The sequence below is a fragment of the Pseudoliparis swirei genome, chromosome 3, assembly GCF_029220125.1.
Source record: "Pseudoliparis swirei isolate HS2019 ecotype Mariana Trench chromosome 3, NWPU_hadal_v1, whole genome shotgun sequence".
NCBI lineage: Eukaryota > Metazoa > Chordata > Actinopteri > Perciformes > Liparidae > Pseudoliparis > Pseudoliparis swirei.
In genome coordinates this window covers 16,604,606-16,629,556 of record NC_079390.1, presented here as the reverse complement: position 1 = coordinate 16,629,556, position 24,951 = coordinate 16,604,606, and the positions used below count along the sequence as shown (strand labels likewise).

The following is a 24,951-nucleotide window of genomic DNA, read 5'->3' as shown; positions in this document are numbered from 1 at the left end:
CAAGTTTCATGATATTTTCATGAATACCTGATGCTTTCATCACTTTACTGCCTCAAAGCTGCATGTTCTTGTTTTATGCGCTTAAACTGATTTCCAGCCTGCACAGAGACTAAAACTGGATGTTCCTAAAGAAGACAGATTCTCTTGATTTTCCACCATATTATGTGTCTCAGGACACAGGAATTACAAGATTCATGATATTTTCATGAATACCTGATGCTTTCATCACTTTACTGCCTCAAAGCTGTATGTTCTTGTTTTTATGCGCTTAAACTGATTTCCAGCCTGCACAGAGACTAAAACTGGATGTTCCTAAAGAAGACAGATTCTCTTGATTTTCCACCATATTATGTGTCTCAGGACACACGATTTACAAGTTTCATGATATTTTCATGAATACCTGATGCTTTCATCACTTTACTGCCTCGAAGCTGTATGTTCTTGTTTTTATGCCCTTAAACTGATTTCCAGCCTGCACAGAGACTAAAACTGGATTTTCCTAAAGAATACAGATTCTCTTGATTTTCCACCATATTATGTGTCTCAGGACACACAATTTACAAGTTTCATGATATTTTCATGAATACCTGATGCTTTCATCACTTTACTGCCTCGAAGCTGTATGTTCTTGTTTTTATGCGCTTAAACTGATTTCCAGCTGGCAAAGAGACTAAAAGTGGATTTTCCTAAGAATACAGATTCTCTTGATTTTCAACCATATTATGTGTCTCAGGACACACAATTCACAAGTTTCATAATATTTTCATGAATACCTGATGCTTTCATCACTTTACTGCCTCAAAGCTGCATGTTCTTGTTTTTATGCGCAAGTTTCATGATATTTTCATGAATACCTGATGATTTCATCACTTTACTGCCTGTTACGTCCCGTGACTGAGACGGCCCTCTTTCAGGAAGAGGGTGGAGCTATCTCTCTCAGTTCTGGTACGCCTGGAGTACCACCACCTGAGAGGGATCACCTAACCAGCAGGCGGGGCTTATATACACCCTGACTACGTGTTTCTCTCTCTCTCTCCACCTCTGAGCTGTGACCATTCTGTGGTATGGTGCCAAAGTGTTGGCCACCATTTGTATTTTCGGGTCAAGCTTGTAGGGGTTCTCTGCCATTTTTGTTGTGTCAGTTTTCTCCTGTTTTGTGGTCAGACAGGGAGCTTAGTATTGTTTTTCCTTTCTTCAATGGTAGGTCAGTGGTATCTTTTGATTTCTAGTTAGCATTGTGGTTTTGTTTGTTGTGTTGGCCTTGGAGACCCTGATGCCTATTTTTCCTGTTGCTTTGCTTCGGTGTTATTCGGCCCTTCGTTAAACCTTTAACTGTGAAATAAATCATCCTTATTTTGTTCAAGTATTTAACTTTATTATTTGCCTCCTTTGTTTCCCCCTTAGCTGTATCCCTTTTTGTATGTTGCGGCCTGTGCATCCCTAGTTAACCGAGAGGCCGTAACATAATTGGGGGCTCGTCCGGGATATGGCTTTTATTATGGAGTGCTTGTTGGAAAATCTTACCTGGGAACAATGTGTGTTTCCCCTAGCAGGTTCGGAGCAGTCGACCACAGCAGATGACCCTGAGGCAGCTGCTACAGGGACGACATTTGTATTGGGTGCCCCTGAGGATTTCTCGGGAACACAGGCTGCTGAACTACCTGAGGAAAAACTACCTTTGTCGATGCCACGGTTTGAGCAAGTACCAATTGACTCTACTCCTGTTTCCTTTATGGGTGCTCGTTTAAAAGTACGGTTAGCTCGTCTTGCACTTGAAGCAAAAGAGAGGGCACATAGAGACGAGCTAGAATTCCAGCTGAGTTGCCGTAAGCTTGATGCCGAAACGGCAATAAAAATTCGCCAGATTGAGTTGCAGTCTCAACAGGAGGCTATTAGCCAACCTGGGGCTGTGTCTACTACCGCGCACTTAACGAAGTACACTGCAATGCAGTGCACTGCGTCGCTGATGAAGTGCTGTCTCAAATGGAACACTTAACCGTTAACCACTTGGCGGAAGTGACGGACGCAAATCTGTTCACGGCACCCGCGAAATTAAGCCGGGAGTGACATATGCAAATCTGCTTGCGATACCCTAACCCTTAAACTGACAAAATGAATGCACTTCTTGCCCTCTTGTTGTCCCTTGTTTACCCTTCTCCACCCCATGTGGAAACTGCGATACCTCCACAATCGCGGCAGGAGCCTCCGCCTTCTGGCTGAAGTCGAGATGGTATATGTAAATTTAATTGTGATTTTGCCTTACCTTCACAGCATAGCTTCATGTAGTAGTTGCAATTAAATTCTCCTCGCTAGGTATGCTAAATTCTCAATTATCTTTGTCAGAAGTAGCCTTCTTCTTTGCAATCCACAAACACACCATATGGAAATAAAACATGATAAATCTGTACATGTTTGTCCCTAGATTCCAATTAGTTTTAAGAATTATCCACTGAAATGATGGGCATCATCTGCTTGAATTCACATAGTAATGGGCCTACTTTGACACATCTCTGTTGTAGTGAAGTTCACCCTGATACAGGAATCAATTAGCAATTGAACACACAGGCATATTAATTATTGTTACAAACATGCATCAATTCTAATATAAATCAGAAAACGCAATAAAAGACTACACAACCTCAATGACAACATTTTATTGATAAAATGACTTGCATATTAATATAATCTTCCCTTCCCCTCCCCACACACTGTACAGCAGCCACCCAGTCCCAGCGGCGCTGCCGTATCAAGGTTGCAATGCCACTGCTGGCATTGTATTGTGATGGCCACAGTGACATGAGGGTGGACTTCAGGCTCACCGAGTGTCATTCAACGCCCTCATGGCTGTGCTGGGCACTGACTGACCACGGTTGGGGCCCCGAGATCTCCTGTCTAGTTTTTATTTTTTGGCTTGCCAGCACCACCTCCTATCGGGTGGTGGCCAGGGCCTTCGACAGGCCCCGGTCTCAGTGCATGATGCCAGGGTCCTGAATAACAGCCCCATCTTCTATGAGCAGTCATACCCTCCACCAGGATACTGTATCCTTGGGGATGGTGGCTCCCCCTGCCTGTCCCAACCCATCTGCCTCATGACCCCCTTCAGGCAGCCTGTCCACCTCCAAGCTACAACTGCTGCCTGTCAAAGGCGAGGGGTGTTGTGTTGTGGAGAGGTCCTTCGGGATACTGAAGACGCGATGGCGGTCCATCTTCTTAAAGGCCCTGGAGGTGGATGTGAGGTTTGTGCCAGAGGTCATTGGAGCCAGATGCAGATGTCGGGAGGGCAGCAGAGGACCAGCACCTCCAGGAAACGTCTCTGGGGCAGGAAACAGAAATAGGATACCCATTCAGTGCTATGTCCCAGACCACGATTACATTTAAATTAATACATACACGACATTAAAAAAACAACACACAACGATGATTGAAAGCCACAATTATTTCTAGAAGGATAAGCTTAGATAGCTATCGTAACGGTATTAATTATCGGGCGTGTGTAAACGTCATGTGTCATGTTAACCCGTTATTAAACTGAGCATATCCATTATTAAAATTGCTATTTCGATTGGTTAACAGAACAGCCGTTGTTTAACACTGTCCGATGACTGACATAGCTATCTGTCGTCGGACTTGCCGCTGGAGCAAGCGCCTGGAGCCGACCTGCCCCGCTCGTCAAGCGAAGTGTCCGATAAAAGTGCACCTTCGTCGGACTGGCCGGGTGGTGGATTACCCAGCTAGCTTATCATAACTGCCATGCAGATCCAATGGCATCTAATGCTACCTAGGTATGCTCACTAATCTGAGAATGGCATGTTAGTAGTACATTGTAATACCAGTACAATGTGTAATTACCGCTGATACTTACATTTACGGTCTGTAGCTTCGTGGTCTACCGCTTGTGCTGTCCGCCATTGTTTTAGAAATAAAATGAAAAGCTGGCGAAAGGGCTCCTCCTCTTCCGCTACGTCGCCAAGATGGCGGCCGCTTAGGGCGAGTAGTGTCCATCGTTTTACACTACATTTTTTGCCCGTTAGCAGTGCACCATCCGGGTACTTTCAGTGCACTGAATTCTGCTGGTTTTTTCAGTGGCGCACTTCGAACACTGAAAGTCAGTGCTCGAAGTGCTCAAGTGCGCGGTAGTAGACACAGCCACAGTCTTCCCAGTCAGTTTTAAACTCGTTAGCATTCGATGTCAGCAGAAATATTGCTCTAGTCCCTCCTTTCCGAGAAACTGAGGTTGAAGCCTACTTCAGCGCATTTGAGTGTATTGCCACCGCCCTGCATTGGCCCAAGGAGGCCTGGCCTCTACTGTTACAATGCAAGTTGGTTGGTAAGGCACAAGAGGCATGTGCAGCTCTGTCTATTGAAGACAGTTTAAGTTATACTCGCGTGAAACAGGCAATACTTAGGACTTATGAGCTGGTGCCGGAAGCCTATCGACAACATTTTCGTAGTCTGAGGAAATCTCTCCCTCAAACCTTTGTTGAGTTTGCGAGAGAAAAGGTGATGCTGTTTGACAGATGGTGCCTAGCCAGCAATGTCATGGATTTTAGCTCACTCCGGGAATTGATTTTGCTGGAAGAGTTTAGGATCTGTGTTCCAGAGCCGGTCATGGTGTACCTAAACGAACAGAAAGCCACAACTGTGCAGGAAGCTGCTGTCCTCGCGGAGGAGTTTGCATTGACCCACAAGAGCGTCTTCATGGGGAAGCGGGAAATGGCTACCCATGACAATAGCCCAAGAGCTGCTGCCCCCCCTTTCCAGCGTTCACGAGGGGCCTTTGCAAACCCAAAGTCAGAAAGGCAGTGCTTCTATTGCCACCACACTGGTCATCTCATTGCTGACTGCCTGACCCTCAAGCGTAAGCGGCAGCCTCAGCCAGGAACGTGGGCCAGGGGTGTTAGTGATGTGGTGAATAATCATAATTCAGTGAAGGATGACTTGGTGGAAAGTCATCCTGATGTTTTTTGTGTCAGTGTCCTCAACAGGTCCCAGAGAAGAAGACGGAAAGGAGGAAACCTGGCTGCCGCCAGTCTTGCACTTGTCTTAGAAAATGACAAGCTGCCCCTCGATCATCGTGATTCTGCACCTGAAACCCCCAAAATGGCAGACTTCTCGTTGGAGAAGGAGATGCAACAGCGCGGTGGTTTTTGCAAAGAGCCAGCCCAACGACCCACGTTCGGAGCATGTGCAGAATGTGGCAAGAGTTTGGACGCTCTGCAAAAGTTCAGAGCCAAGGAAGTCAGACGGCGGCGTGGCGCGGGTGATGTGCAGGGTGCTCGTCAGATGACCAACTCGCGGAAGCAAGTGGGCCCTGTGTCAGTGCCAGTACCCATGACCAGACGGGAACTCCGGCGGTTCCTATCACTGGTTGGTGCTCTGGTATTGGCTGCCCCAGACTTCACCAAACCAGTCAAGATGGAGCATGAAGAGAAATTAGGATGGTCGGGTGTGACATAACTTAAAAGTTATGCATGTTTTTATGGGAAGGGGTGTTACGTCCGTGACTGAGACGGCCCTCTTTCAGGAAGAGGGTGGAGCTATCTCTCTCAGTTCTGGTACGCCTGGAGTACCACCACCTGAGAGGGATCACCTAACCAGCAGGCGGGGCTTATATACACCCTGACTACGTGTTTCTCTCTCTCTCTCCACCTCTGAGCTGTGACCATTCTGTGGTATGGTGCCAAAGTGTTGGCCACCATTTGTATTTTCGGGTCAAGCTTGTAGGGGTTCTCTGCCATTTTTGTTGTCAGTTTTCTCCTGTTTTGTGGTCAAACAGGGAGCTTAGTATTGTTTTTCCTTTCTTCAATGGTAGGTCAGTGGTATCTTTTGATTTCTAGTTAGCATTGTGGTTTTGTTTGTTGTGTTGGCCTTGGAGACCCTGACGCCTATTTTTCCTGTTGCTTTGCTTCGGTGTTATTCGGCCCTTCGTTAAACCTTTAACTGTGAAATAAATCTTCCTTATTTTGTTCAAGTATTTAACTTTATTATTTGCCTCCTTTGTTTCCCCCTTAGCTGTATCCCTTTTTGTATGTTGCGGCCTGTGCATCCCTAGTTAACCGAGAGGCCGTAACACTGCCTCAAAGCTGTATGTTCTTGTTTTTATGCGCTTAAACTGATTTCCAGCCTGCACAGAGACTAAAACTGGATGTTCCTAAAGAATACAGATTCTCTTGATTTTCCACCATATTGTGTCTCAGGACACAGGAATTACAAGTTTCATGATATTTTCATGAATACCTGATGCTTTCATCACTTTACTGCCTCAAAGCTGCATGTTCTTGTTTTTATGCGCTTAAACTGATTTCCAGCCTGCACAGAGACTAAAAGTGGATGTTCCTAAAGAATACAGATTCTCTTGATTTTCCACCATATTGTGTCTCAGGACACAGGAATTACAAGTTTCATGATATTTTCATGAATACCTGATGCTTTCATCACTTTACTGCCTCGAAGCTGTATGTTCTTGTTTTTATGCGCTTAAACTGATTTCCAGCCTGCACAGAGACTAAAACTGGATGTTCCTAAAGAAGACAGATTCTCTTGATTTTCCACCATATTATGTGTCTCAGGACACATCAATTACAAGTTTCATGATATTTTCATGAATACCTGATGCTTTCATCACTTTACTGCCTCAAAGCTGTATGTTCTTGTTTTTATGCGCTTAAACTGATTTCCAGCCTGCACAGAGACTAAAAGTGGATTTTCCTAAGAATACAGATTCTCTTGATTTTCCACCATATTATGTGTCTCAGGACACAGGAATTACAAGTTTCATGATATTTTCATGAATACCTGATGCTTTCATCACTTTACTGCCTCAAAGCTGTATGTTCTTGTTTTTATGCGCTTAAACTGATTTCCAGCCTGCACAGAGACTAAAACTGGATGTTCCTAAAGAAGACAGATTCTCTTGATTTTCCACCATATTATGTGTCTCAGGACACATCAATTACAAGTTTCATGATATTTTCATGAATACCTGATGCTTTCATCACTTTACTGCCTCAAAGCTGTATGTTCTTGTTTTTATGCGCTTAAACTGATTTCCAGCCTGCACAGAGACTAAAAGTGGATGTTCCTAAAGAATACAGATTCTCTTGATTTTCCACCATATTGTGTCTCAGGACACAGGAATTACAAGTTTCATGATATTTTCATGAATACCTGATGCTTTCATCACTTTACTGCCTCGAAGCTGTATGTTCTTGTTTTTATGCGCTTAAACTGATTTCCAGCCTGCACAGAGACTAAAACTGGATGTTCCTAAAGACAGATTCTCTTGATTTTCCACCATATTATGTGTCTCAGGACACAGGAATTACAAGTTTCATGATATTTTCATGAATACCTGATGCTTTCATCACTTTACTGCCTCAAAGCTGTATGTTCTTGTTTTATGCGCTTAAACTGATTTCCAGCCTGCACAGAGACTAAAACTGGATGTTCCTAAAGAAGACAGATTCTCTTGATTTTCCACCATATTGTGTCTCAGGACACAGGAATTACAAGTTTCATGATATTTTCATGAATACCTGATGCTTTCATCACTTTACTGCCTCGAAGCTGTATGTTCTTGTTTTTATGCGCTTAAACTGATTTCCAGCCTGCACAGAGACTAAAACTGGATGTTCCTAAAGAAGACAGATTCTCTTGATTTTCCACCATATTATGTGTCTCAGGACACACAATTTACAAGTTTCATGATATTTTCATGAATACCTGATGCTTTCATCACTTTACTGCCTCAAAGCTGTATGTTCTTGTTTTTATGCGCTTAAACTGATTTCCAGCCTGCACAGAGACTAAAAGTGGATGTTCCTAAAGAATACAGATTCTCTTGATTTTCCACCATATTGTGTCTCAGGACACAGGAATTACAAGTTTCATGATATTTTCATGAATACCTGATGCTTTCATCACTTTACTGCCTCAAAGCTGTATGTTCTTGTTTTTATGCGCTTAAACTGATTTCCAGCCTGCACAGAGACTAAAACTGGATGTTCCTAAAGAAGACAGATTCTCTTGATTTTCCACCATATTATGTGTCTCAGGACACACAATTCACAAGTTTCATTATATTTTCATGAATACCTGATGCTTTCATCACTTTACTGCCTCAAAGCTGTATGTTCTTGTTTTTATGCGCTTAAACTGATTTCCAGCCTGCACAGAGACTAAAACTGGATGTTCCTAAAGAATTCAGATTCTCTTGATTTTCCACCATATTGTGTCTCAGGACACAGGAATTACAAGTTTCATGATATTTTCATGAATACCTGATGCTTTCATCACTTTACTGCCTCGAAGCTGTATGTTCTTGTTTTATGCGCTTAAACTGATTTCCAGCCTGCACAGAGACTAAAACTGGATGTTCCTAAAGAAGACAGATTCTCTTGATTTTCCACCATATTATGTGTCTCAGGACACACAATTTACAAGTTTCATGATATTTTCATGAATACCTGATGCTTTCATCACTGTGAAATTGGGCTATAGAAATAAACTGAATTGAATTGTTATTGTGTTCATAACATTATTATGTTATGAACACAATAACAATTCAATTCAATTCAATTCAGTTTATTTCTATAGCCCAATTTCACAAATTACGAATTTGTCTCAGAGTGCTTTACAATCTGTACACATAGACATCCCTGTCCCAAAACCTCACATCGGATCAGGAAAAACTCCCAAATAACCCTTCACGGGGAAAAAAGGGAAGAAACCTTCAGGAGAGCAACAGAGGAGGATCCCTCTCCAGGATGTACAGGTGCAATAGATGTAATGTGTACAGAAGGACAGATTTAGAATTTTAAATACATTCAATGAATATGACAGAGTGTATGAATAGTACGTAGTAGGCATATTCCATGATGGAGACCTCCACGATCCATCAGGCAGATGGAGGTAAAGAGGAGGAGTGGGCGGAGTCTCAACAGTGGGCAGAGTCTCAACAGGGCAGTGGCGTAGTTGGTAGTAGGCATTCCACGATCCAGACCTACATGCTCCATCAGGCAGACAGGATCTATGACGTCTTACAGGGTCCGATGACCCTATGAGACGTGAAGTCAAAAGGACTCCGGGGAGAAAGCAGGGTTAGTAATGTGCAATAGAGAGATGAAAATTCATCCACAAGGAGGGAGACAAGAGGAGATAGGTGCTCAGTGTATCCTAAATGTCCCCCAGCAGCATATCAAGGGGCTGGACCAGGGCAAACCTGATTCAGCCCTAACTATAAGCTCTGTCAAAGAGGAAAGTCTTGAGTCTACTCTTACATGAGGTGACTGGTTCTGCCCCCTAGACTGAAAGTGGACGCTTGTTCTTAAAAGAGGAGCTTGATAACTGAAGGCTCTGGCTCCCATCCTACTTTTTAAGACTCTAGGAACTACAAGTAGCCCCGCATTTAGTGAGTGCAGCTCTCTATTGGGGCAATATGGTACGACAAGCTCCTTAAGATATGATGGAGCATCACCAATCAAGGCTTTGTAGGTTAAGAGAAGAAATAACAACGTTTAGATGTTCCACTCTCGTAGCGCTGGAAACAGAAGTCTTTCAGACGTAATAGTTACTTAATCTGTGAAATTGACCGAGCTGTGTGAGCCTATGGGTGATGTCATGAACCCAAACACGAGGGCGTTAGTGTGTGGGATGTCCACAACAAGTATAAAGCAGAACTAGTGGTTAGTTATTCCGTGGTGGATGAAGGAAATGATAACGGTCTTTACGGAGACGAGACGAGACACGGAGATAAGTCTCGCCCCTCGCGGAGCATCTCGACGCTTATTGGCACGATCACACCAGACGCGACTCTCAAAAATGCGTCGCCCGCAAAACCATTGATTCCCTATGGTACGGCGCGACTTTCAGACGCGCCTTTTAAATGCTACGCAGCGTGTTTTTTTTGCGTTTTTCAGGCGCGGTTAAAAGTTACAATATTCTCAACTTTAAGCGCGAGGCGCGGAGGCGCACCGCTCATCAATGTCACACTCGGCCAATGCAGCCAATCGAATCAACCAAGAGGCGGGCTTTCCTTCCTGTTTTCCCGAGGAGAACCTCATATTAGCGGTATTTAATGACGAAGAGCTTTATAATTCTAAATCTAAACACTACTCAAACTGACTGCCGCTCGGTCGGAAGTGAAACTGAAAGCGCTCGCCATCGAGACACAATTCGCGGAATAGATAGTGGTGTTCGCCGTACTCTTTCCTTTCTTTTTTTAAATATCTTGAACCCAAAATCAACGGTTGGTTGCGCACGCAGGTCCGCTCCACAGGCGCACGTCACTTTTTGCCCGGCTTATTTGTGACAAGACGTTTTTGGTGCGGCTGCGCTTTTAAAAGTCGCGTCTGGTGTGATTGTGCCCAAATGGTTGAGCGATTAAACTCACGCATTTTGGGCGACGCGAAAAATCGCATCGCTTTTGGTGTGAACGCACCTTTAGTCAGAGCTGAGGATAAATCTCTCAACAGCAGCTTTATTGTGCTCCATGTAGGAGGAAGAGCTCTGTGGGGTCATACCTGTATGTGACCACAGTCTTGTCCCACTGCGGTCGACCGTCAAAGAGGCCGTACCTGGTCACGTCCGTGAAACCACAGCGGGGGCGAGCCATCACCTCCAGGGTGTTGGAGTCTAACTGCCCGACACCTCCAGGCCAAAATACTCCTGCATTTTTCTGAGAGTGTCTGGAAAGGAATCCAGAGAGCTGCGGAGGTCGGTGCTGGGGCTAATGACACCCACGTTAGAGAAAAACTGAGACAGTAGTCCTGGACAAAGACAATGGGAACACACACTTCTCGTGTTCAAATGGAATGTCATATGTGAGCAATCTGGTTCATCATTTAAATGCAGATTTATTTTTCAAGAAAAGATACATGAAAAAGAACCATGTAGAATTGCTTTAATTACATTTTTTTAACAACGTGAATGCAAAAAAAGCAAACATGTAATTCTGAATTTATTCCATTTCTTGCCAACAAATGCTTCTGTATATCATTCTCTGTATATCAAAACCCGTGTCTGATACAAAGTGCAGCACGGGCAATTGTGCAATCCAATCTGGAATACTGGAATGCTGACTTGAAACAGATGCACACATTTCTGAATATGGGAAGCACTTTTTTCCTTTTCATGTTACAATTTCAAAAGTAGTAGTTTGACAGCGTTCAAATAAATCAAATTGATCTTACAGAATCACAGAGACAAACTGATTCCCTTACTGGTATCGGCAGGTGAAATCCTACCATCAAACACTCCATGATAACCTGGGCTTTAGAGAGCTCTTCTTGGCTGGGAGAAGTGGGCACCGCTCCACAGAGTGCAACTATCATCACAGTTTTAACAGCTAGTGCAGGTTCCATGATTCCTTTTTTGTCTACCACAGAGAAGAAGGAATAACTCTGGGTACTTTACTTATTCTTCCTCTCAGACTCAGCTCTAGACTTGGACTAGTGCACTTGTTGGTTATTTCCAATTCAGTGTTTTGTTTGTGAGGTGAGAAGCAGGAAAAGATGCATGTTGGAGCAATACAGCATTCCTGCAAATGTCTGAACATGCCCAATTAGAACAACAGGTAATAGGTGTAGTGATGATGGGAGAATAAGAGATAAGATGAGCGGTGGAGTTTCATAGCTGCCTGGGCCTGTAAGAACATGATGTAGATCAACTCTGAAGTCTGAACCAAAGGAACGCATCGCTTTGATTCAGACACGAGGAAACATCACATCCTCTCTGTGTGTTCTAACTTTTAAATATCATTGAAAACTTTGAGATTTATTCCTTTCAGTTGCTTTAAACTTTTGCTAAATCACCTGATGAAGATACTTTAAAGTGCACCATATGGGATTGTGATTGTGATGGCCTCTCAACAGCTCTCAACATGGCAGCTCACAGCTGACATTGCTAACAGCGCTAACAGTGCAAACTACTGCAAAGAGGAAGATATACTTCAAGTGTTGACCTGAGGGGGATCACTACGCTGCTGCGACCAGTGTGAGAAATAGCCACTGTCATTTGGGGGGTCCGAAACAGCACTGGCTGTCGGTGAGGCCCGGCTGGCACACACAGATGAAGAGGGACATCACTCAACATTACGACACTATATCTTTACATAGATAATTACAAACAGTTGTGTTATGCTGTATTAATGCTCTGAAAACAGAATTTAGCACCTTTCTTAAACATTGACCTAACCCTTTCAATAAATAAATGTTGGGCAAATATCCAAGTTTTTTGGCAGCATAAGAATTCTCTGGATTGAAAATGTAAAGATTAAAAGTTATCGCAGGACCTCTATAAGCTCACATTCTTCTAAATAGCTAAATATGTGACTCAAATTGGACCAGGCCTCCAGACACAATCAATAAAGTGCCTTTCATGTGTTTATACTTTTTGCCTATTTTGTATTTACTGTTAATGCAATGAGCTTTCTGTTTTATATAGTGTGACCCTTTTTGTCCTTAATTAAGCCTATTTTCTGACAATATGATGCTGAATATAAATCTGTATTACAATTGTCATATGCAGGTAGGCTACATGTATGACATCTCGACATTTGTATTTAAACCCGACTAATTTTCAAAGCATGAAGCTGCTGTGAAGCAACCGGGGAGGGGGGGGGGGTGAAATCATCAGAGCCAACACAAGGGTTTTATACTTTTGTTGAATTGATTTTATTCATTCCAAGGACATTATAAAACCTATCTTGATATTGTAATGCATTGGTTACACACATAACCAAAGCATCTATAATATCATTACATAACAGATATAAAGAAATGCAGCACCAGTAACAATCAAATGCAAGTGGATTTGCTCTCTTTAAGAAACATGTTCGAGATCTTTCATCACTGACCAGAGGCCTCACCAGATAGTATACGCCCCTCACATTAGACTTACTATCGGATATACAGGATGTCTGAATATCTCATACAAAAATAGTTTTTACATTTTATTTATACACTGCTACTCTAAATAGATTTTATACAATTCAATATTTAAAATATAATATTTAGCAAAATATAAGTATTTTAAATGTACTCTATTAATAGAGTACATCAGGGGTGTTCACACTTTTTCAGCATGCGAGCTACTTATAATGTGACCAAGTCAAGACGATCGACCGATGACGGGGACGGGGACGGGTGTGCTAGTGACTTTTTCTTTGCTCCATCCCGATGCGCGCAAACCGGCGTCGGAGCTCTGCGGCGCGCGACACGTAGAGACAGAAATGACATGCTTCTGCTGTAATTTGGCGCTTTAGAGAAAGTTACAGGGGGGCGGGGCACATTTTTTTAATGTCATGCGATCTACCAATACTCCGCCGCGATCGACTGGTCGGTCGCCACGATCGACTGGTAGATCGCGATCGACGTATTGAGCACCCCTGGAGTACATTCATTCTCATTGAGAGCAGTTACTTAAACAAGCTTGTAAACTGATCTAGAAGTTGGTGCAGCGCAGGAAGTATCTGTTCCTCAGCACACGGAACAACCTCCCAGTAGTCAGGTTGTACTCAAACATGTAGGGTCCACTGTAGATGTAAGTGAAACCTGCAGAACACAGAGTCACTCAATTTCAGTTTCTGGGCTCGTTATAGGAACGGTTAACATTTTGGGGAAATGGCTGAAACCCTTCTCTGCCCAGAATTAGATGATAAGATTGATACCACTCTCATGTTTGCCCATTACATAGGAGACTGGATCCAGGAGATGGTTAGCTTAGCATAAAGGCAGGTCAGAAGGAAAACAGCAAGACTGGCTCTGTCAAACGGTACCTACATCTGCATGTTTAAGAGATTCTCATGAATATCCCGGATGTCACTTTTCTTTTAAAAGCTGAAAAGATTGATAATGGATTCTTCCTTATTTTTCGGGAAAACTGCAAAGTTCTGATTTTTAATGTCAGTTTTGAATACTGCTCACCTCTGTACTGGAAAGCTGCAGTCACCTTGCTGGTCAGGCCGGAGAAGGTCTGATCCACTCGCTTTGGGAATCCGTTGTCCATGGACTTTCTGGCCTCATCATAACTGAGGAAACAGAGACAGGATTAAGATACATTCGATAAGGATAATGAGTTGAGCATACTGAACACAGCAGACTCTGAACACACCTGTAGTATTCGCTGCCCACAATGAACAGAATCTTGCCAGATTTCACGTCATTGAGGGCTGCATCGATTTTCCTCACACTTCTTGGCAGACCAAAGGTGGTAAGTTTTTTAGGATAGCCACGAACACGGTCGTATCCACTGAAGGCCCACACTTTACGTCCTGTAGGCAAAAAATATTTGAACCAAAGTTGACAGTAAAAAGAAAAAACTTGAAATGATCAGATAGGAAGAATACATACCTTTAAAAAGAAAGATCTTGTCTGAGCGTCGGCTTTCATACGCAGCTTGGATGTTGGAGGGGGCATTGGGCCAGAAGTTTGTGATGAGACTTTGCTGGGGTGTCGTGCTCTGGGGGAAGCTCCGCCATACGACACTGAGAACACACAAGGACATTTAATGAATAAGCCGGACCTCTTACAATGGAAAACAATCCTGTTGATTAAAATGTTTTGGTGTGTCTTCAGTACTTGTCTTTGAAGAAAAGCATCTCTCCCCGCAGAGTGGTGACAGCATCCAAGACCATGGAGGAATCACAGGCATCAGGGGTGGTGGGGGGCTCAGGTTCATCTACAGAGGGGTCCTTAACAGTGTTTCGACCTGGAACAAAGACAAAATTAGTCCCCGAGGACTTATAAAGCCCTTGGTCGTATTGCACTAAAGCCCAAACAGTTGAGTTCATCAACAAAGGTGTGTACGGGATTGTCAGAGGATGCGATCCCGTGCTATGTGTGCAAACAGGCATGGACGATCAAGGCAGATGGTACAAACCATAGAGAGACTGGATGCCGTTGACATCATCCCGGGGCAGAACGAAGGTGTCAGGGTTTCTGTATGAGTACACAGGGTACATGAGAGCACCAGGATCATCGGAGTGAGACAAACCCAGAGAGTGGCCGAACTCATGGGCAGCCACCATGAAGAGGACGTAGCCTGCAGCAGAAAACATAGAGCGACAGATTAGTTACAGCATGAAAACTCCCAGACCGTGGTCATAACCTATCAATGACAAGGTAGCCCCGACCTCAAGCATACCCTGTTTTATGGTCTATCTGATGATAAATTGACCATAATTTAAGAACTGAACATCATGATGTATTGAAGAAGAATTGTTTACTGAGGGAACACATCAAGTGAGAAGTGGGGTCCTTTTCTTCCATACGATGACATGTATTTTGGTAGCCAGAGTAACCGATAAAACATTAGAAATAATGGAGTTTTAAGACACTTCAAAGGAGACATGTTGTGCATAAATAAGAAACTCACCTCTGTTTGAGCGGAAAGTGAAGGTCTCGTCATCATCAAAATGAGCATCTCCTCCAATGCCAGATGCTGGGGCAAAGGCATGGGCAAGAGTCCCATCATGGACCATCAAAGGGGTAATAATCACCATGCTCTGTGAACAGGAACATACTCATGTCAAGTTGAGCAAACTAAAACTTGCGCTGTGAAATGTTTTTTTACTCACTATATCTTTGTAATAAAAAAAGAAGAAGCAGCAAATCACAAAAACATTCCATTGTTATTGTACCGCACACCACAGACTTTGCTGTGGGATATCTGGATTAAAAACTTGAGCTCAGATAAATACCTAACCCTTAAAAATGGGAAAGATGGCTCCAAGATGGCTGCAAACTCTGGCATGCCACCAGATGACTGTTGTGTCTTTGTTATGTTGAGTAATATACGCATTACGTAATTGCACTTCAACCGTTGTCAGAATTGAAGGCTAATGCCACTCAAACATGCAGCTATAGCAGACGTGTCAACAGGCTCTCTAGGACATGCTGCAAGATAGATGCCTCACACAGTCACATCAGAATAACAAGTGCGGTTTGTCATAGTTGTTAAAAAGAAATACACTTGGATTCAAATCAAACAATACCAAAACGAGTCAAATCAAGTTCAAGTACATTACCCAAGTACTGTGAGTAGAATAAAATAAAATAAAATCTTCACTGATTATTCTTTACTTTGAGTTAAATTGCACTGAGAATGCAGGACTTGAACTTGTGAAGGAGTATCTAAAACAAAGGTATTTCTAATTTGACTTCAGAAAAGGATCCGACTTCCGCTTCCTGCACTGAAAGTTCGTCTGTACTCACGTTGGCGTCCGAAGGAGATCATGATGTCAGCGGTGCCACTGTGGATCCTTGTGAATCTCAGAGGAGTGATTTTGGCCCAAACCTGCAGTGCCCTCTCAATGGAGTCATCTACCTCTGGCACAGACATGTCAGGTGTGTAGTTCACTATCCTGTAGGGCAGAACAACAATTAAGAATATGATGACTTAGACCGAGTACAATCCATCTGTCACACACGTTCTCTCTTCAGATCCCTCACCTATAGGTCAGGCTGTTCTTCTCCCACTTTTGGTTTCCTCCAAACGTGGAGAAACGGGCAATGTTGCCATCGGGAACGCCACAGCGGGGCTTCTTCATCATCGCAATGGTGTCAGTATCCAGGGTCCCAGTGATCTGGAGACCGAAGAATCTCTGCATCTCACCCAGCTTCAAGGTCACCGGGCTGATGCCCCGTCTGATACTTGGACCAGTCTCCTCTGTTAGGTTGAAGAATTTCTTCAGATAGCTCTGGAGAAGAATATGAGGATGTAATACTGGTTTAGTCAGAATTTGTGAAGCAACATAAGTCCACAAAAATGCTCATCCTGAACACATCTTTATTACAAAGTGATGAATATATATATACCTCTGCATAACCTTCATCTTGCACTGATACAGGCACACACTGGACTGTGACTGCCAGGCTCAGTAGGATGTACAGACTGCAGGACCTCATGCTTCGTTGTCGAATGTGTTCTGTGTGTCGGTTCTGGAGTCCGCTGTTAAATAGGCTGAGGGTTGGGCATGTTGAGCAACTAACTTCAGAGTCAGTGATGCAATAAGTGTTCCATTTATAGATAAGAGAGAGAAGATTGACTTTGATTGCTCAGCCCCAAAAAAGAAAATTCCCCATGACACATGACATGTACATATAGAAACCACGGATTGCAAAATCCCAGATTTTAGAAACAAACTGGATAAATAAAGGAAGTGAGACTCATACATACATTGTTGTCTTTGTACCAGCCCAATTGGTGGAACTGACCAAGAGGATTATGTTTGCTGATGTCTTAAACTGTTACTTAAGGTAATATTGTGAGCGATATCCTTCTCAGATTTTGAAGGCAGTTGTCATGGATTCACAGGTCTTTAATGGCAGACTGTCTCCTCTTACCCTCAGGCTTATGTTGCGACTGACAGGACGATGTGCTCTGTGAGAAAACGCTAACATGCTGCTTCATGTCACGGGTCCTTCTGAAAGCTATGAGAGAGTATTTGTGGATGCCACATGCTGTACAAATACCCTCAAACGATCACGTTCATAGATAAATATCTTTACTATCACGACATTGAGGTCAGTTTATACTGTGACATATTGATGGGTGCTGTAACGTATCCAAAGGCCCTGAATGCTTTTCAACAGTATTTACATATCTGTTTAATGTAACATTTGTACTTTATTGTTTGTGGTAAACTACACTGTGGCTACTGTTTCCTAACATTGGACACTGGGAGGAGCGGTATATATGTTTGTTGTGCAACTTTTGCTTCAGGTAAATCCACAAAGTAAATGCACACGGTGGGGAGGAAGATAATGCAATAGGAAAATAGCATGTAAGTGTTCTGTCTGTATGTCTGTCTATCTATATATCTGTCTGACTGTCTGTATATACAGTATATATATATATATATATATATATATATATATATATATATATATATATATATATATATATACAGGACTGTCTCAGAAAATTAGAATATTGTGATGAAGTTCTTTATTTTCTGTAATGCAATTCAAAAAACAAAAATGTCATGCATTCTGGATTCATTACAAATCAACTGAAATATTGCAAGCCTTTTATTCTTTTAATATTGCTGATTATGGCTTACAGCTTAAGAAAACTCAAATATCCTATCTCTAAATATTAGAATATCATGAAAAAGTATACTAGTAGGGTATTAAACAAATCACTTGAATTGTCTAATTAACTCGAAACACCTGCAAGGGTTTCCTGAGCCTTGACAAACACTCAGCTGTTATAAATCTTTTTTTTTACTTGGTCTGAGGAAATATTAAAATTTTATGAGATAGGATTTTAGAGTTTTCTTAAGCTGTAAAAAATAATCAGCAATATTAAAAGAATAAAAGGCTTGCAATATTTCAGTTGATTTGTAATGAATCCAGAATGCATGACATTTTTGTTTTTTGATTGCATTACAGAAAATAAAGAACTTTATCACAATATTCTAATTTTCTGAGACAGTCCTGTATATATGTCTGTATATCTATCTATATATCTGTCGGTCTGTCCATATATATATTTGTAATTATTATGTGTGTGTTTATGCGACTAATTGGGCATGATGTCTCTCTTGCATCTAAAAAATTAAACAATAAACCACATTTTATATTTTGTAAAATATATACTTTTAAAAACAATTTTGTCAGTAATGTTAAAAAAAGAAGTAAAACACGCAACGCTTTAATGATAACAAAATTTCTGTTTCCAGGAAAATGTGTAATATGAGTTTCTGCTTGATGTATCATGATTAAGGTTCCTATAACAACGCTGTATTACATCAGGACATGCTGATGTTGCCACTGAGTGTGACTCACCTCCCTACATTATTATTACGACATAATGTGGTCAATGTCGTATCAATGTCACACGCTCATATCGGATTCTTAGGTCACTAAGCTGCATTAACCTTATCTGAGAGAAATGAATGAGTTTGGTTTCATACAACAGTTAAGGACAATTACATTTTAAAGGTATTATTTCTGTATACTGACCCAATGTTAATGTTTGGCATCACAAATCACATAATATTACACAAAGTCGTGCATGTACACACGCAGAACCTCCCAGAGACTCTTGGAGCAATATCTGCCTGATGGTTCACCACTTTGGTCCAGACTGAAATATTATCAACAACTAATGAAGCTCATGAATAAGTTCCATCAGAAGACCATAATCTTGCACGCCTAAACCCGTAATTTATTTATCACACATCTGCCAATCACTTCTCACGCAGGCTCACTCATTATTTACTATCCACTCATTTCTTGGGGCTGTCAACCATGACATCAGCTGTTAAGATAAGCTGGTCTCTTCTATCCAATAAGAACAATAAAATAATTGCATGGTTAGCCTCTCCTCTTGCTGCTGTCTCATTTAAATATGACTGCCTCTATCTTCAGTTCATTCATGTTGCTGTTACGCACCCCTCCAACTCCCCATCTCCGCCCATTCTTCACTGGTCCTTGATCTTTATCAACTCATCATTCTATCAGCCTGATTATTAATACCACCATCATCATCATCATCATCATCATCACCATCATCACCACCATCATCATCATCATCATCATCATTGTCTCTTAATTACAAATGAGTCCAAGCGCCAAATACTTTATCATCATGTATAATCTGTTAATAATAAACAATTATCTTTTCTTTATCTGGTTGGTCTCTCCTGATTTAACTTAATTTCACTTACAGGACTGTCTCAGAAAATTAGAATATTGTGATAAAGTTCTTTATTTTCTGTAATGCAATTAAAAAAACAAAAATGTCATGCATTCTGGATTCATTACAAATCAACTGAAATATTGCAAGCCTTTTATTCTTTTAATATTGCTGATTATGGCTTACAGCTTAAGAAAACTCTAAAATCATATCTCATAAAATTTTAATATTTCCTCAGACCAAGTAAAAAAAAAGATTTATAACAGCTGAGTGTTTGTCAAGGCTCAGGAAACCCTTGCAGGTGTTTCGAGTTAATTAGACAATTCAAGTGATTTGTTTAATACCCTACTAGTATACTTTTTCATGATATTCTAATATTTAGAGATAGGATATTTGAGTTTTCTTAAGCTGTAAACCATAATCAGCAATAAATCAGAATAAAAGGCTTGCAATATTTCAGTTGATTTGTAATGAATCCAGAATGCATGACATTTTTGTTTTTTTAATTGCATTACAGAAAATAAAGAACTTCATCACAATATTCTAATTTTCTGAGACAGTCCTGTATATTGCAATATATTCATGGTCCCCTCAAAGTGAGGCTGAATATATTTTTCTATCGCACTGACTTTTCCTCGCTGCCACCATGAGGCTAACATTTGTAGTTCAGAGTGAAATATTATGAAACAACTGTTGGATGGATTATCTTGACATTTGGTACAAACATATGTCTTCCTCAACATCGATTGAAAAACATTTTATGATTTTCAGATTTCTCATTTAACAGCATCATCAGGTCGACATTTAAATCCCTCAGGGATTTGTTGTGTGACCAAACACCTGCAAAACTAACCACATCCCCATCGGCCTCAGCCGTACTTTGTGTTCCGTGTTATTTAGCAACTGCTAGCATGCTAACATGCTCAACGAAGATGGCAATTAAGGCAATTTTATTCGTATAGAACATTTCAACAACAACACAATTCAAAGTGCTTCATATAAAACCATTAAAAGCATCAACACATGATGCAAAAACATTCTTTAAAACATAAATAAATAATCCAAAAGCAAGATATAGAATGAAAGTTGAAATGCAGTTAAATAAATAAAATGCAGCAGTACGATGCAGAAATTGATTGATGTCCTTAAATCTGGTTCAATTAAATGCAACAGCAAACAGAAAAGTCTTCCATCTGGATTTAAAGGAATTGAGGGTCTCAGCAGACCTGCAGCTTTCAGGGACCTTATTCCAGATATGTGGAGCAGAAGAACTGAACGCTACTTCTCCATGTTTAGTTTTTACTCTTGGAACAGGAAGTAGACCAGTCCAAGACGGCCTGAGGGATCGGGATGGTTCATAAGGTCGCAGCAGATCACAAATGTATTTGGGCCCTAAACCATTCTGTGGCAGCAGGGGGTGTTTAGGCTTGGCTGCAGAGTGGGTGGAGCGGGGGTGTGGTTCAGGGAACAGTGTCTGATCGTCATCAGCTGGGCTGATTGGTAATCAGCCCAGCTGATGACGATCTGTGTTTGTGTATCTGGAGTCGGTCTCCATAAAGGAGCTGGAGTGACTGAAGACTAGAGAGGGGAGAGCAGAGACACAGTCTGCAGTCTGAATGTAATAAAATATATTACCAAATATCCCTCTGGCTGCTCATCCTTGGTGCTTGGGGGGGTGACCTACTGGTGACGGCTACAATCCTGTCACACATTCAGTGCTTTATAAACCGGCAGGAGGATTTTAAGGTACATTCTTTGCTGGACATTTTTCAGGTGATAGGCTGATTTTGTAATCGTCTTGATATGACTGTTCAGGTTGAGGTCTGAATCCATATCTTCACCTAGATTTCTGGCTGGGTTTGTGGTTTGTAACATCAGAGATTGAAGCTGAGCATTGACTTTCAATTGTTGGTCCTTGGGACCAAAAACAATTACTTCTGTTTTATCTTTATTTAATTGAGGAAAATTCTGGAACATCCATTTGTTTTCTTCAATGCATTTAACCAGCCCTTGTATGGGATTATAGTCCCCCGGTGATATAGTTATGTCGATTTGTGGGTCGTCAGCGTAAGACGTACAGTCTCATTTATTAATGAGACTGTACGTGATTCTCTGTAGCATTACTCGTTGTTTATTTTTCTTCCTTGCAGTGTTGTTCTCATAATGCATACATATACACATATATTACTCAACAGGACATCTGTTTTCCATACCTTTTATTTGCTTATCATGGGGACAATTTCTCTTCACCTGTCACATTTGTTTTGTTTTTCACATCTGCATACATACATTAATATGTTTTGTAACAGTGGTGTAAAAATACCTGTGTAGACATGCAATTGTAACATTTTTAAACACATTTTCATAAAACAACAGAGACATATTCAAATTATGAATATGACGTACATATTTTAAGGATTAAATAGAGTTAAATTAACTATTAAAAGCAATGGCTGACATCACAAAATTTTTATATTAAAACACAAAAAATTTAAGGTAAAAAACGTATACAGTTTAACTATGTTGCCTTCATTCTTATTCAGAGTGGCTCCATAAACAGTGAAGCTCGTAAACTGGTCTAGAAGTTGGTGCAGCGCAGGAAGTAGCTGTTCCTCAACACACGGAACAACCTCCCAGTCCTAAGGCTGTACTCAAACATGTAGGGTCCACTGTAGATGTAAGTGAAACCTGCAGAACACAGAGTCACTCAATGTCAGTTTCTGGGCAAACTTGTACTTGTATAAGAAACCATGACTTGGAAACCTTGAATACCGCTCACCTCTGTACTGGAAAGCTGCAGTCACCTCGTTGGTCAGGCCGGAGAAGGTCTGATCCACCTGCTTGGGGAATCCCTTATCCATGGTCTCTCTGGCCTCATCATAACTGAGGAAACAGAGACAGGATTTAGACGCATCCACCGTTTGTAAACCATCTTGTGAACCGTTATCAATCACCTTCATTACTTTCACTTCAAGTCATTTGAACACACCTGTAGTATTCGCTGCCCACAAATATTAGAGTCTTTCGGGATTCCACATCAAAAAGGACAGCGTTGACTTTCTTCACAGTTTTGGGCAGACCAAAACTGGAAATTGGTTTTGGATAGCCACTCACTAGATCATAGCCATTGAAAGCCCACACTTTCTGATCTGTGCAGAGATTAACAGGAAACACTTGTTAGCATCCACATTAAAAGATCAGAAGTGTCATGTTAGAGCCTCAAGTAAATATGGAGATTACATACCTTTAAAAAGAAACACATTGTCTTTGTGTTGGCTTTCATACGCAGCGTTGACGTTGGAGGGGGCATTTGGCCAGAAGTTTGTGATGAGACTTTGCTGGGGTGTCCTGCTCTGAGAGAAGCTCCGCCAGAAGATGCTGAGAACACACAAGGGCATTTAATACATAAGTCATCTTCTGTGTGAAGAGAAAACACCTGGAAAGGACTTCAGTGTTCAGACTCATGAGCATTCTACTGTGTGTCTTCAGTACTTGTCTTTGAAGAAGAGCATCTCTCCTCGCAGAGTAGCGACAGCATCCAAGACCATGGAGGAATCACAGGCATCAGGGGTGGTGGGGGGCTCAGGTTCATCTACAGAGGGGTCCTTAACAGTGTTTCGACCTGGAGGGTAAATAAAAACATAATCACATTACATCGATGGGGTTAACACATTTTTGGTCACGTGCTATATGTACAAAAAGGCACATCGATGATTGAGCCAGTTGGTACGAACCATAGAGAGACTGGATGCCGTTGACATCATCCCGGGGCAGAACGAAGGTGTCAGGGTTTCTGTATGAGTACACAGGGTACATGAGAGCACCAGGATCATTAGAGTGAGACAAACCAAGAGAGTGGCCGAACTCATGGGCAGCCACCATGAAGAGGACGTAGCCTGCAGCAGAAAACATAGAGCGACAGGTGAGTTACAGCTCCAGTCTAGGATTTCATTGACAGTAGTTAATGGGTTGATGAGGACAAAACTGACCGGTGTTTGAGCGGAAAGTGAAGGTCTCGTCATCATCAAAATGAGCATCTCCTCCAATGCCAGATGCTGGGGCAAAGGCATGGGCAAGAGTCCCATCAGGACCATCAAAGGGGTAATAATCACCATGCTCTGTGAACAGGAACATACTCATGTCAGGTTGAGCAAACACAATCCATTCACTGAATTAGTGTACAAATCATAGCTGGGATATAAAAAGTGTTGATCAGCTGTTCAATGTGATTCAGGACTCAGAAACACATGGAACACAAATACAGCGAATGGAACCTCTACCAATAAACTGCAGAGAGTAGAAAACGTCTTCTGTACTCACGTTGGCGTCCGAAGGAGATCATGATGTCAGCGGTGCCACTGTGGATCCTTGTGAATCTCAGAGGAGTGATTTTGGCCCAAACCTGCAGTGCCCTCTCAATGGAGTCATCTACCTCTGGCACAGACATGTCAGGTGTGTAGTTCACTATCCTGTAGGGCAGAACAACAATTAAGAATATTATGACTTAGACCGAGTACAATCCATCTGTCACACACGTTCTCTCTTCAGATCCCTCACCTGTAGGTCAGGCTGTTCTTCTCCCACTTTTGGTTTCTTCCAAACGTGGAGAAACGGGCAATGTTGCCATCGGGAACGCCACAGCGGGGCTTCTTCATCATCGCAATGGTGTCAGTATCCAGGGTCCCGGTGATCTGGAGACCGAAGAATCTCTGCATCTCACCCAGCTTCAAGGTCACTGGGTTGATATCCCGTCCGATAGTTGGATCTGTCTCGTCTGTTAGGTTGAAGAATTTCTTCAAATAACTCTGCAAGAAAGAACAGGAGTTATACTTAATGTATCAGCTGCATAATGTACTCTATGTGGTCTGTTTATAAGCAGAAAGTACAGAAAGTTTCCAAATACACGACTATGCAAGATTGGAAGTGTTCCTGATCCGGTGTAAGGTTCTGGGACAGAGATATCACATGTCTACAGATTGTAAAGCCTCTGAGGCAAATTCGTAATTTGTGATATTGGGCTATATAAAATAAACTGTATTGAATTAAATGCAAGATAGTCAGAATGCATGCAGAAAAAAATCAAGGTAGGAATGCATACCTCGGCAAAATTCTCTTCTTCCACAGTAACCTGCGCTGTTGGCACGCAGTACGCTGTGACTGCCAAGCTCACTAGAATGCACAGCTTGAAAGTCTTCATGTTTCCTTGATTGCAGTTTGTGTTTCTTTGCTGCAGGGACATTATTTATAGGCGGAGAAGAGGGCGTGTTGAGAAACGCAGAACTCATTTACTGGACAGGAGAGGAAGTTGTG

The 24,951-nt window shown here is 41.9% G+C and overlaps 1 protein-coding gene and 1 long non-coding RNA gene across 2 annotated transcripts; both read right to left on the bottom strand.

Moving 5' to 3' along the window:
• Positions 1 to 2,639: 2,639 nt before the first annotated feature.
• On the bottom strand, positions 2,640 to 4,020 carry LOC130210877 (uncharacterized). Its single transcript, XR_008834870.1, has 2 exons — positions 3,863 to 4,020; positions 2,640 to 3,313 (listed from the first exon to the last, which is right to left on the bottom strand). It is a non-coding gene; the product is annotated as an uncharacterized LOC130210877 (long non-coding RNA).
• Positions 4,021 to 13,620: 9,600 nt separating this feature from the next.
• Positions 13,621 to 24,838, bottom strand: mmp13a (matrix metallopeptidase 13a). The gene is given in 20 exon segments (XM_056411383.1): positions 13,621 to 14,026; positions 14,110 to 14,269; positions 14,349 to 14,482; positions 14,577 to 14,706; positions 14,878 to 15,039; positions 15,373 to 15,469; positions 15,471 to 15,502; positions 16,212 to 16,360; positions 16,449 to 16,696; positions 16,815 to 16,959; positions 22,221 to 22,329; positions 22,421 to 22,524; positions 22,631 to 22,790; positions 22,886 to 23,019; positions 23,134 to 23,263; positions 23,376 to 23,537; positions 23,631 to 23,759; positions 23,962 to 24,110; positions 24,199 to 24,446; positions 24,740 to 24,838. Coding segments are annotated over 20 exon segments (2,919 nt in total). The 3' UTR covers positions 13,621 to 13,788.
• Between the last annotated feature and the right edge of the window lie 113 nt (positions 24,839 to 24,951).